The 12214-nt window shown below is 39.5% G+C and overlaps 1 protein-coding gene and 2 pseudogenes across 14 annotated transcripts in view; 2 read left to right on the top strand and 1 right to left on the bottom strand.

The window, feature by feature from the left end:
• The window catches only part of BCL2L13 (BCL2 like 13), an 88292-nt gene that overhangs the window by 55539 nt on the left and 20539 nt on the right, over positions 1–12214 (top strand). Inside the window, exon 4 of one of the 14 annotated variants that reach the window (XM_060658943.3) lies at positions 5015–5142. The exons of the other annotated variants lie outside the window; for them this stretch is intronic. Within the exon in view, the coding sequence (XP_060514926.1) occupies positions 5015–5127 (113 nt within the window). The 3' untranslated portion in view covers positions 5128–5142. Of the gene's footprint in view, positions 1–5014; positions 5143–12214 lie in introns of those variants that run through there. 14 annotated transcript variants of the gene reach the window in all.
• LOC132695194 (BCL2/adenovirus E1B 19 kDa protein-interacting protein 3-like pseudogene) lies at positions 3054–4644 on the bottom strand (annotated as a pseudogene).
• On the top strand, positions 5141–11970 carry LOC144616952 (elongation factor 1-alpha 1 pseudogene; annotated as a pseudogene).

The raw sequence follows: 12214 nt of genomic DNA, 5'->3' as shown, positions 1-12214 counted from the left end.
TGGGCCTTTTTCGCGCCATGTCATGCTGTCGCTCGGTGGTTGGTTGACCTCCAATTTGTTTTGGCGCGCAGCTTTGGGCTTTCCGTTGGGTTGCGCTGGCGAGATGGCTGTCCCTTCCACTGTGGTTCCAGGGACATCCTAACAATGACTTGAGCCAAAACCAAGAGTCGGATGCTCAACTGAGTCACATAGGCGCCCCTAAGGATATGCTAGCTTCGTAAAATATAGAGTTGGGAAGGGAAGAGTGTTTCCTCTTTTTCTATCCTCTGGAATAGTATATATGAGGTTTAATTTATTGTGCCTTATCATGCCTGCAAAATCACCTGGTGTTTTCCTTGGGGCAAGGTTTCTGGTTTTTCCTGTCAACTTTTGATAATTTTTCTGGATATTATCCCTAGATTTTCAGATTTATTGGCATAGAGCTGTTCATAATACCCTCTTATTTATTTATTTATTTATTTATTTATTTATTTATTTATTTGAAGGAGAATACAGTGGATTTTTATTTCTTAATTGTCTTATACCACTTATTTTTAAAAAACATTTTAGGGTGCCTTGGTGGCTCAGTCAGTTCAGCATCTGACTCTTGAGTTCAGCTCAGGTCTCTTGATTTCAGCTTTTCATGATCTCGTGGTTTGTTGGATCAAGCCCTGGGTCTGGCTCTACACTGATAGCACAGAGCCTGCTTGGGATTTTCTTTCTCTGCTCCTCTCCTGTTTGCACTCTCTTTCTCTCCTTCAAAATAGATAAGTAAACATTAATTAATAAATAAATTAATGAACATTTTATGTTGGAGAATTTTGAACATGTATGAAAATAGATAAGATAGTATAATGACCCCCATCATTTAAGCCCTAACAGCCATTAACACATTGCCAGTTATGCTTTTTTCACACCCTAGTCATGTCTCTTCTTGATATTATTTTGGAGCAAAATCTAGGCATCATATACTTTTATCTATAAAAATTTCAGTATGTAGGGAGGTGGGGGGTTGGGTGAAATAGGTGAGGAGGATAAATTAAGAGTATACTTATCATGAGCACTGAGTAATATATAGAATTGAATCACTATATTGTGCACTTTAATCAGCACTGTATTTTAAGTATAGCGGAATTAAAAATTTTTTCAGTATGTATCTCTAAAAAATAAATATTTTATTTTTATTTTTTTATTTTTATTTGTTTTAAGATTTTATTTTCTTTTTTATTTTTTTTTAATGTTTATTTATTTTTGAGAGACAGGGAGAGACAGAGCGTGAGCAGGGGAGGGGCAGAGAGAGAGGGAGACACAGAATCCAAAGCAGGCTCCAAGCTCTGAGCTTTCAGCACAGAGCCCGACACGGGGCTTGAACTCACAGACTGTGAGATCATGACCTGAGCCGAAGTTGGACGCTCAGCTAAGTGAGCCACCCAGGCGCCCCATTTAAGATTTTATTTTTAATTACACTACCATTATCACATCAAAAAAGTTAAAAATGATTTCTTCATCAAATATCCTGTTGGCATTGAAGTTTCTTTTTTTTTTTTTTTTTTTAAGTTTATTTATGAGAGAGAGAGAGAGAGGGTGAGTACATGCAGGCAGGGGAGGGGCAGAGAGAGAGGGAGAGGGAATCCCAAGCAGGCTCTGTGCTAATAACAGGGGGCTCGATCCCACAAACCATGAGATCATGACCTGCCAAGATCAAGAGTCGAACGCTAAACCGACTGAGCCACCCGGGTGCCCCAGCGTACAGATTTCTAAATGTCTCAAAAATATCCTCTCTTTTGGATGGGAAGGCAATCTAGCTGCAACATCTGTCACCCTATTGATCACCAGGGCTGATTTGGCTGATCTAGCTGGCTAGGCCCATCTCCCCTTCCTCCCTCAATGCTCCATGTGCATTTCCTGAGGCTGCACACTGGGTTGAAGAGGATGATCTTCCCAGACACCGTTCTGTCAAGGGTGTAGGAATGGCCGCACTCCACTGCTAGAGCCTCCAAACAGGCTCTCAAGCTCCATTTGTAGGAGAACATATGGTAGTCAAGCTTCTAAGACTCCAGACACATCTGAATGAGGTGCTGCATGTGGCAGTCTGCCTTTCTTTAAAAAAAAAAAAATCCTTTCTTTTTTAATCTTTACAATGTATGGAGTTGTATCTCCCTTTCCATTTTATTATATCTTAATTTCTTCTTAGTTTTTGGTTTAAAATATTTTTTTATTGCCCTGGATATTTGTGTGTATATGTCTTGTTTGTTTTTGTTTTGTTTTGTTTTTTAATTTTTTTTTAACGTTTATTTATTTTTGAGACAGAGAGGGACAGAGCATGAACGGGGGAGGGTCAGAGAGAGAGGGAGACACAGAATTTGAAACAGGCTCCGGGCTCTGAGCTGTCAGCACAGAGCCCAACGCAGGGCTTGAACTCACAGACTGTGAGATCATGACCTGAGTCGAAGTCGGACGCTCAACCGACTGAGCCACCCAGGCACCCCTGTTTTTGTTTTTTTTAAGTAAGCTCTAGGCTCAATGTGGGGCTGGAACCCACAACCCCAAAATTAAGAGTCATATACTCTCTACTGACTGAGCCAACCAGGTGCCCCTCTTTTCTTTTTTAATAACTGTAAATTCAAACTTAGAGAAGCTTGCCTTTGTCTTGAAAAACAAAACAAAATAAAACAACAAAGCATCTTATCATTTGCTAACCTGATTTCGTTTTAAGAAAGAGGTGGTAGTTACATTGCAGGAGTAAAATTTATACCATGAATGATGCAGGTCTTGGTCTGGTGGTAATAAAAGACAATAACATTGTTGCCAAAATTTTAATCTATTGGTGGCATTTGTGGGAAAAGAAGCCCTTGCTAGACAGCAGCCAACTGCTAGGAAATTCTAAAGTGTCATAGGCTAAAGAGGGAATGAGGTTAGTAAAATGCCTCAACAGAGTTTGAATAAAATACTGGATTTGAGAGTTACTGGAACTTGGATATGTAAAAATAGGGTGGTAGGTTGGGTCAGGCTTGTCATGGTCTCAAGTTCAAGTAAACTACTATGATAATACACTACTTCTAGCAGAGGTGTGCTCAGTTATTTTCAGTATAGATGCCTAGCTCCAAAGCCAAAACATGAGGAAGGAAGAGAGATGGAATGAAGAGAGTCTGCAGAGAAAATACCCCTCTTCCTGTTTTTTCTTTTCCTCATGCCTAAAAGATACAGAGAGTGCCTGAAGAGGAACTAACTCCCCAGGGGAATGGTTTCAGGCCTACAGGATCAGTCAGACATACAGTCTATACTTTCCTTCAAAGCATCAACTTCTTTCTTTTCTTTTATAACTTCTGACTGAGAGCTGTGGTCTCTGCTGCTGTGCATTTCTACATCAAACAAAAAATCTACTCATCTTCTTATGGGGAAGGGCTGTCACAGTAATCACTTCCTCTTAAACTGCTCTGTCCTAATTCCTGTTGTGCATTCAAAAGAATCTCCTCCATGTCTCCATGGTAGATAGAGGATGAGGAAAGTACATGAGCCAGCCCCCCATTTTCCTCGTTGCCATTATCATTGCTGCTGTTCATGGGTAGCTCCAGTCAGGAATCTTCCTCACTTATATGCTGTTTTACAACAAGGGAAAAAACAAAATACAGGGGATGTTATTCATTCCCTTCTCCATTTTCAGTTTTATTATGATGTAGTATATTGATGTATATTGTTGTATTGGCGTATATTGTTTGTTATTATAATTTATTACAGAGTATTTTATTCAACTGAAATGTGTGTGCTAAAGAAAAAGCAAAAATATGAATAACTAGTTGTTAATATTAAACAATTTATAAATGTGTTTTTAATCTCTAAATTTGAATGCCCAATCTATATTTCACATTGTTAGGTCTAAACACTCTGTTTTTTGTGTGTGTGTTTAAAACCAAGAGATTGCTTTTTCAGCTAATTGATGAAAATGTATCCTCTGATACAAAGTATCAACATGAATCACCTTTAAGGTACTTTGTGTTAAATGTTACATTGACAGGCCTTAAAACCATAATGGTCATTCTTCTAGAGGTCATTGACAATTATGGTCATTGTCTACACGAAGTTGCATGTCAGTTATATAAAGTCTGTAGTATGATTTCCATGGGTGATGTGTTTGTCTTCAGCCACTTGAATACAACATCAGGGTAAAACAAATTACCTAGCTCTCCAAGTGGTTTTGAGCTCTCAAACTAGTTTTGAAAACCTACAGGGAAGGAGGAGGTGATGGCAGCTATAATATGTTAGATGAAGGCTTTGGGCTTATAAATTTGCAGAGGACAGTCATATTTTGTTCTCTGAGTTATAAAAAGAAATGCCTAGGATGAATGCCATTTGGAGTTCTACAGATAATTTTTTTTTCCTATGATTTATGTTTTGTGATTGTTTTTGCAGTATATTTGAGATGATTTTCCCATTGTACTGGTATTGAGAAGAACACTTTATTGAGGTTTAGAAGTAATATGACTGGTTTGAATTTTTTTAAACAGACTGTAGAGCAGTTCTAGGTTCACAGAAATACTGAACAGAATTTACAGAGATTTCCAATATACTATCTGACTGTACACATGCATAGCCTTCCCCATTATCAACATCTCCCACCAGAGTCATACATTTGTTGCAACTGATGAACCTCCATGGAAACATCATTGTCACCCAGAGACCATAGTTTACGTTGCAGTTTACTTGGTGTATATTCCATAATTTGGACAAATTTATAATATGAGATATATCTGGCGCACCTGGGTGGCTTAGTCATTTAAGCGTCTGACTTCGGCTCAGGTCATGATCCCACGGTTTGTGAATTTGAGCTCTGTGTTAAACTCTGTGCTTACAGCTTAAAAAAATAAATAAACATTTAAAAATTTTAAGTATAATGACATATCCACCCTTGTAGTATTATATACAGAGTAGTTTCACTGTTCTAAAAATCCTGTGTTCTGCTTGTTTGACCCTCCCTCCCACCTAACCTCTGGCAACCACTGATCTTTTTACTGTCTCCTTGATTTTGCTTTTCCAGAATGTCAGACAGTTGAGACCATGCAGTATGTAGCCTTTCAGACTGGCTTCTTTAACTTAGTAAGTGCATTTAAGTTTCCATGTGTTTTTTTTAATTTTTTTATTTTTTTTTAGCCTTTATTTATTTTTGAGAGAGAGGGAGAGAGAGACAGAGTGCAAGTGGGGGAGGAACAGAAAGAGAAGGAGACACAGAATCCAAAGCAAGCTCCAGGCTCTGAGCTGTCAGCACAGAGCCAGATGCAGGGCTCAAACTCATGAACCAGGAGTTCATGACCTGAGCCGAAGTCAGACGCCTGACTGACTGAGCCACCCAGGTGCCCCTCCTCCATTTCTTATTATGGCTTGATAGCTCATCTCATTTTAGCATTGAATTTTTAGCACTCCTTTGGATGTTTATTTACGCATTCACCTACTGAGGGAGATCTCGGTTGCTTCCAAGTTTTAGCAATTATCAGTAAAGCTGCTACAAACATCTGTGTGCAGGTTTTTATGTGGGCATAAGTTTTAAACTTCTTTTTTTTTTTTTTTTTTTGAGAGGGAAAATGAACATACATGAACAGGGGAAGGGCAGAGGGAGAGAGAAAATCCTAAGGGCTTCACGCCCAGTGTGGGGTTGATGCAGGGCTCAGTCTCAACGAAACATGAGATCATGACCTAAGCCAAAACCAAGAATCTGATACTTTTTTAAAAAATGTTTATTTATTTTTGAGGGAGAGAGAGAGAGAGAGAGAGGGAGACAGAATCTGAACCAGGCTCCAGGCTCCAAGCTGTCAGCACATAGCCTAACACAGGGCTCCAACTCATAAACTGTGAGATCATGACCCTAGCTAAAGTTGGATGCTTAACTGACTGAGCCACCCAGGCGCCCCCATATCTCATTAGTTTAATTTGCATTTTCCTGATGACATATGATGTGAAGCATCTATTCATATGCTTATTTGCCATCTGTATATCTTTGGTGAGGTGTCTGTTAAGATGTTTGGCCCATTTTTAAACTCAGGTTGGCTTCTCTCACAGTGGGTTTGTTGCCAGAACGCAGGTGTCGTGAAAACCACCTCTAAACCTAAACCAAAATGGGAAAGGAAAAGACCCACATCAACATCATCATCATTGGACACGTAGATTTGGGCAAGGCTACCACTACTGGTCATCTGATCTATATATGTGACAGGACTGACAAAAGAACTTTAGAAAAATTTAAGAAGGAGGCTGCTGAGATGGGAAAGGGCTCCTTCATGTATGCCTGGGTCTTGGATCAACTGAAAGCTGAAAATGAACATGGTATCACCATTGATACCTCCCTGTAGAAATTTGAGACCAGCAAGTCCTATGTGACCATTATTGATGCCCCAGGACACAAAGACTTTATCAAGAATATGATTATAAGCACATCTCAGGCTGACTCTGCTGTCCTGATCGTTGCTGCTGGTGTTGGCGAATTTGAAGCTGGTATCTCCAAGAATACTGTGAGCATGACCTAGCTTATACACTGGGTGTAAAATAACTTATTGTTGGTGTTAACAAAATGGGTTCCACTGAGACACCCTACAGCCAGGAGAGATATGAGGAAATCATTAAGGAAGTCAGCACCTACATTAAGAAAATTGGCTATAGCCCCAACACAGTAGCATTTGTGCCAGTTTCTGGTTGGAATGGTGACAACATGCCGGAGCCAAGTGCTAACATGTCATGGTTCAAGGGATGGAAAGTCACCCGTAAAGATGGCAATGACAGTGGAACCACACTGCTTGAAGCTCTGGATTGTATTCTGCCACCAACTCATCTAACTGACAAGCCCTTATGTCTGCCCCTCCAGGATGTCTACAAAATTGGTGGTATTGGTACTGTCCCTATGGGCCAAGTGGAAACTGTTATTCTTAAATCAGGCATGGTCGTCACTTTTGCTCCAGTCAGTGTTACAACTGAAGGAAAGTCTGTTGAAATGCACCATGTAGCTTTGAGTGGCTTTGAGTGAGGCTCTTTCTGGGAAAAATGTGGGCTTCAAAGTCAAGAACATATCTGTCAAAGATGTTCATTGTGACAGTGTCGCTGGTGATAGCAAAATGACGCACCAATGGAAGCAGCTGGCTTCACAGCTCAGGTGATTATCCTGAACCATCCAGGCCAGATCAGCGCTTGATATGCACCTGTGGTGGATGGTCACACAGCTCATATTGCCTGCAAGTCCACTGAGCTGAAGGAGAAGACTGATCGTTGTTCTGGAAAAAAGCTGGAAGATGGTCCCAAGTTCTTGAGATCTGGTGATGCTATCATCGTTGATATGGTTCCTGGCAAGCCTGTGTGTCTTGAGAGCTTCTCTGACTATCCTCCCCTGGGCCATTTTGCTATTCGTGATATGAGGTGGTTGCTGTGGGTGTCATCAAAGCAGTGAACAAGAAGGCGGCTGAAGCTGGGAAGTCACCAAGTCTTCCCAAAAAAGCTCAGAAGGCTAAATGAATATTATCTCTGCCACTCCAGTCTCAATCAGTGGTGGAAGAACGGTCTCAGAACTGTTTGTGTCAATTGGCCATTTAAGTTTAATAGTAAAAGAATGGTTAATGATAGCAAATGCATCATAAAACCTTCAGAAAGAAGGAAGAATGTTTTGTGGGCCATTTGTTTTGTATGTGTGTGTGGCAGTTTTAAGTTACTAGTTTTTAAAACCAGTACTTTTTAATGGAAACAACTTGACCAAAAATCTGTCGCAGAATTTTGAGACCCATTAAAACAAAAGTTTAATGAGAAAAAAAAAATCAGGTTGTTTCTTCTTCTTTTTTTTTTTTATGTTTATTTTTGAGAGAGAGAGAGACAGAGTGTGAATGGAGGAGCAGCAGAGAGAGAGAGAGAGAGAGAGAGAGACAGACATAGATCTGAATTAGGCTCCAGTCTCTGAGCTGTCAGCACAGAGCCTGATGCAGGGCTCAAACCCACGAACCATGAGATCATGACCTGAGCCAAAGTCAGACGCTTAACTGATTGAGCCACCCAGGGGCCCCATTTTTTTTCTTATTTAAGAGTTCTTTGTCCCCACTAAAAGGGAGAACTACAGACCAATTTCCCTGGTGAACGTGGATGCAAAAATTCTCAACAAGATACTAGCAAACCAGATCCAACAATACATTAAGAGAATTATTTGCCATAATCAAGTGGGATTTGTTGCTGGGATGCAGGACTGGTTTGATATCTGCAATCAATCAATGTGATACATAACATTAATAAAATAAAGGATAAGAACCACATGATCTCAATAGATGCAGAAAAAGTATTTGACAAAATATAGCATCATTTCTTGATAAAAACCCTCAACAAAGTAGGGATAAAAGGAACATACCTCAAGATCACAAAGGCCATATATGAAAGACCTACAGCTAATAGCATGCTCAATGGGGATGCTTTCCCCCTAAGGAACACGACAGAGATGTCCACTCTCACCACTGTTATTCAACATAGTGTTAGAAGTCTTAGCCTCAGCAATCAGACAACAAAAAGAAATAAAAGGCATCCAGACCGGCAAGGAGGAAGTCAAACTTTCACTCTTCACAGGTGACATGATGCTCTATGTGGAAAACCCAAAAGACTCCACCAAAAAAATTCCAGAACTGATACATAAATTCAGCAAAGTCATGGGATATTAAATCAATGTACAGGAATCAGCTGCATTTCTATACACCAATAATGAAGTAACAGAAAGAGAAATCAAGGAATTGATCCCATTTACAATTGCACCAACACCCGTAATAAACCCTTGGAATAAACCTTACCAAAGAGGTGAAAAATCTATACACTCAAAACTATAGAAAGCTTATGAAAGAAATTGAAGAAGACACAAAAAATGGGAAAAACATTCCATGCTCATGGATTGGAAGAAAAAATATTGTTAAAATGTCAATACTACCCAAAGCAATCTACATATTCATTGCAACCCTATCAAAATAACACCAGCATTCTTCACAGAGCTAGAACAAACATTCCTAAAATTTGTGTGGAACCAGAAAGGACTCTCAATAGTCGAAGTAATGTTGAAAACAAAACAAAACAAAACAAAACTGGAGGCATCACAATTCCAGACTTCAAGCTGTATTACACAGCTGTAATCATCAAGACAGTATGGTACTGGCACAAAAACAGACATTCAGATCAATGGAACAGAATAGAGAACCCCCAAAATGGACCACAAACATATGACCAACTAATCTTAGACAAAGCAGGAAAGAATATCCAATGGAGGGGCACCTGGGTGGCTCAGTCGGTTGAGTATCCGACTTTGGCTCAGGTCACGATCACAGAGTCCATGGGTTCGGGCTCTGTGTCAGGCTCTGTGTTGACAGCTCAGAGCCTGCAGCCTGCTTCAGATTCTGTGTTTCCCTCTCTCTCTCTGCCCCTCCCCTGTTCACACTCTGTCTCTCTCTCAAAAAGAAATAAACATTATAAATTAAAAAAAAAATCCAGTGGAAAAAAGACAGTCTCTTCAGCAAACAGTGTTGGGAAAAATGGACAGTGACATGCAGAAGAATGAACCTGGACTGCTTCTTTACACCATACACAAAGATACTCAAAATGGATGAAAGACCTAAATGTAACACAAGGAAGCCATCAAAATCCTAGAGGAGAAAACAGGCAACAACCTCTTTGACCTTGGCCGCAGCAGCTTCTTACCTGATATGTCCTCAGAGGCAAGGGAAACCAAAGCAAAAATGAACTATTGGGACCTCATCAAGGTAAAAAGTTTCTGCACAGCAAAGGAAACAATCACCAAACTAAAAGGCAACTGACGGAATGAGAGAAGATAGGAAGATAGTGGCAAATGACATATCAGATAAAGGGTTAATATCCAAAATGTATAAAAAACTTTTCAAACTCAACACCCAAAAAACAAATAATCCAGTGAAGAAATGGGCAAAAGACAGGAATAGACATTTTTCCAAAGAAGACATCCAGGTGGCTAACAGACAGACACATGGAAAGATGCTCAACGTCACCCATCATCACGGAAACACAAATCAAAACCACAATGAGATACCATCTCATACCTGCTAGAATGGCTAAAATTAACAACTCAGACAACAACAAATATTGGCAAGGATGAGGAGAAAGAGAAACCATTTTGCACTCCTGGTGGGAATGCAAACTGGTGCAGCCACTCTGCAAAACAGTATAGACGTTCCTCAAAAATTAAAAATAGAACTACCCTAAAACCCAGCAATTGCACTACTAGGTATTTATCCACAGGATACAAACATGCTGATTCGAAGGGGCACATGCACCCCAATGTTTATAGCAGCACTGTCAGCAATAGCCAAAGTATGGAAAGAGCCCAAATGTCCATCGGCTGAAGAATGGATAAAGAAGACATGGTATATATTTCTATACAATGGAATATTATTTGGTGATCCAAACGAACGAAATCTTGCCATTTGCAACAACATGGATAGAATTAGAGATATTGTGCTAAGCGAAATAAGTCAGAGAAAGTCAAATATCATATGATTTCACTCATATGTGGAATTTAAGAAACAACAAAACAGGTGACCATAGGGGAAGGGAAGCAAAAGTAAGATAAAAACAGAGAGGGAAACAAACCATAAGAGACTCTTAAATATAGAGAACAAATTGAGGGTTGCTGGCAGGTTGAGGGGATGCCCTAAATGGGTGATGGGCATTAAGGAGGGCACTTGTTGGGATGATCACTGGGTGTTATATGTAAGTGATGAATCGCTGAATTCTATTCCTGAAATCATTATTACCCAATGTGTTAACTAACTTGGATTTTAAAAAAGTGTTCCTTGTATATTTTGGGTAATGGTTCTTTATCAGGTGTGTCTTTTGAAATTTTTCTCCCAGGGGTGCCTGGGTGGCTCAGTTAGTTAAGCATCTGACTTTGGCTCAGATCATGATCTCACAGTTTGTGAGTTTGAGCCCTGCATCAGGCTGTCTGTTGTCAGCCCAGAACATGCTTTGGATCCTCTGTCTCCCTGTCATTCTGCCCTCCCAGCTTGTACAGTGCTCTGTCTCAAAAATAAATGAACATTTAAAAAAATGGAATTGTTTTTTCCCAGTCTGTGGCTTGTGTTTTCATTCTCTCAACACTGTCTTTCATAGACCGATACTTTAATTGTAATAAAGTCCAGCTTATCAAGCATTTCTTTCCTTGACTGTGTCTTAGTGTTGTATCTAAAAAGTCATCACCAAGCCCAAGGTCATCTAGGTTTTATCTTACGTTATTTTCTAGGAATTTTAGTTTTGTGTTTTGTATTCAGGTCTGTGACCCATTTGGGGTTAAATTTTTAAAGCATGTAAAGTCTGTGTCTAGATTCATTTCTGTGCATGTGCATGTCTAGTTGTTCCAGCACCATTGTTTGAAAAGACTATTTTTTCTCCATTGTATTGCCTTTGCTCCTTTTTCAAAGATCACTGTGTGGGGCACCTGTGTGGTTCAGTGTGTTGAGCATCCAACTCTTCATTTCTGCTCAGGTCGTGATCCCAGGGTGTGGGATCAAGCCCCACATTGGGCTCCATGCTGAATGTTGGTTGAGCCCACTTAGGATTCTCTCTCTCTCTCTCTCTCTCTCTCTCTGCCCCTTTCCCCTGCTCATGTGCTCTCTCTCTCTCTCTAAAATAAGATAATATAAAAAGATCAGTTGACTGTATTTATGTGGATCTGTTTCTGGGCTCTCTATTCTGTTCCACTGATCTATTGTTCTTTCACCAATACCATGCTGTCTTGATTACTCTAGCTTTATATAGTAAGTCTTGAAGTCATGTGGTGTCAGTCTTTCAGCTGTGTTCTTCAATATTGTGTAGACTATCGCTGGTCTTTTGTTGCTCCATGTAAACTTAAGAATTAGTTTGTCAATATTTGCTGAGAGTTTGGTTAGGATTGCAGTGAATCATAGATCTAGTTGAGAAGAACTGATATTTTAACCATATTGAGACTTTATATCCATGAACATGGACTATCTCCATTTATTTAGTTCTTTTTTGATTTCTTTCATCAGAGTTTTATAGTTTCCCTTATATAGATCTTGTACCTATTTTGTTATACCTAAACATTTTGTTTTGGGGGATATTCATGTAATTAGTATTAGGTCTTTAATTTCCATTTGTTCATTGTTAGTATATAGGAAAGCAGTTGACTTTTGTATATTAACCTTGTATTCTACAACCTTGCTATTATTGCTTATTAGTTTTAGTATTTTTGTCG

The sequence above is a fragment of the Panthera onca genome, chromosome B4, assembly GCF_046562875.1.
Source record: "Panthera onca isolate mPanOnc1 chromosome B4, mPanOnc1 haplotype 2, whole genome shotgun sequence".
Classification (NCBI taxonomy): Eukaryota; Metazoa; Chordata; class Mammalia; order Carnivora; family Felidae; genus Panthera; species Panthera onca.
Note: the sequence above shows the minus strand (reverse complement) of the source record. Positions and strands in the feature narration are given on the sequence as shown.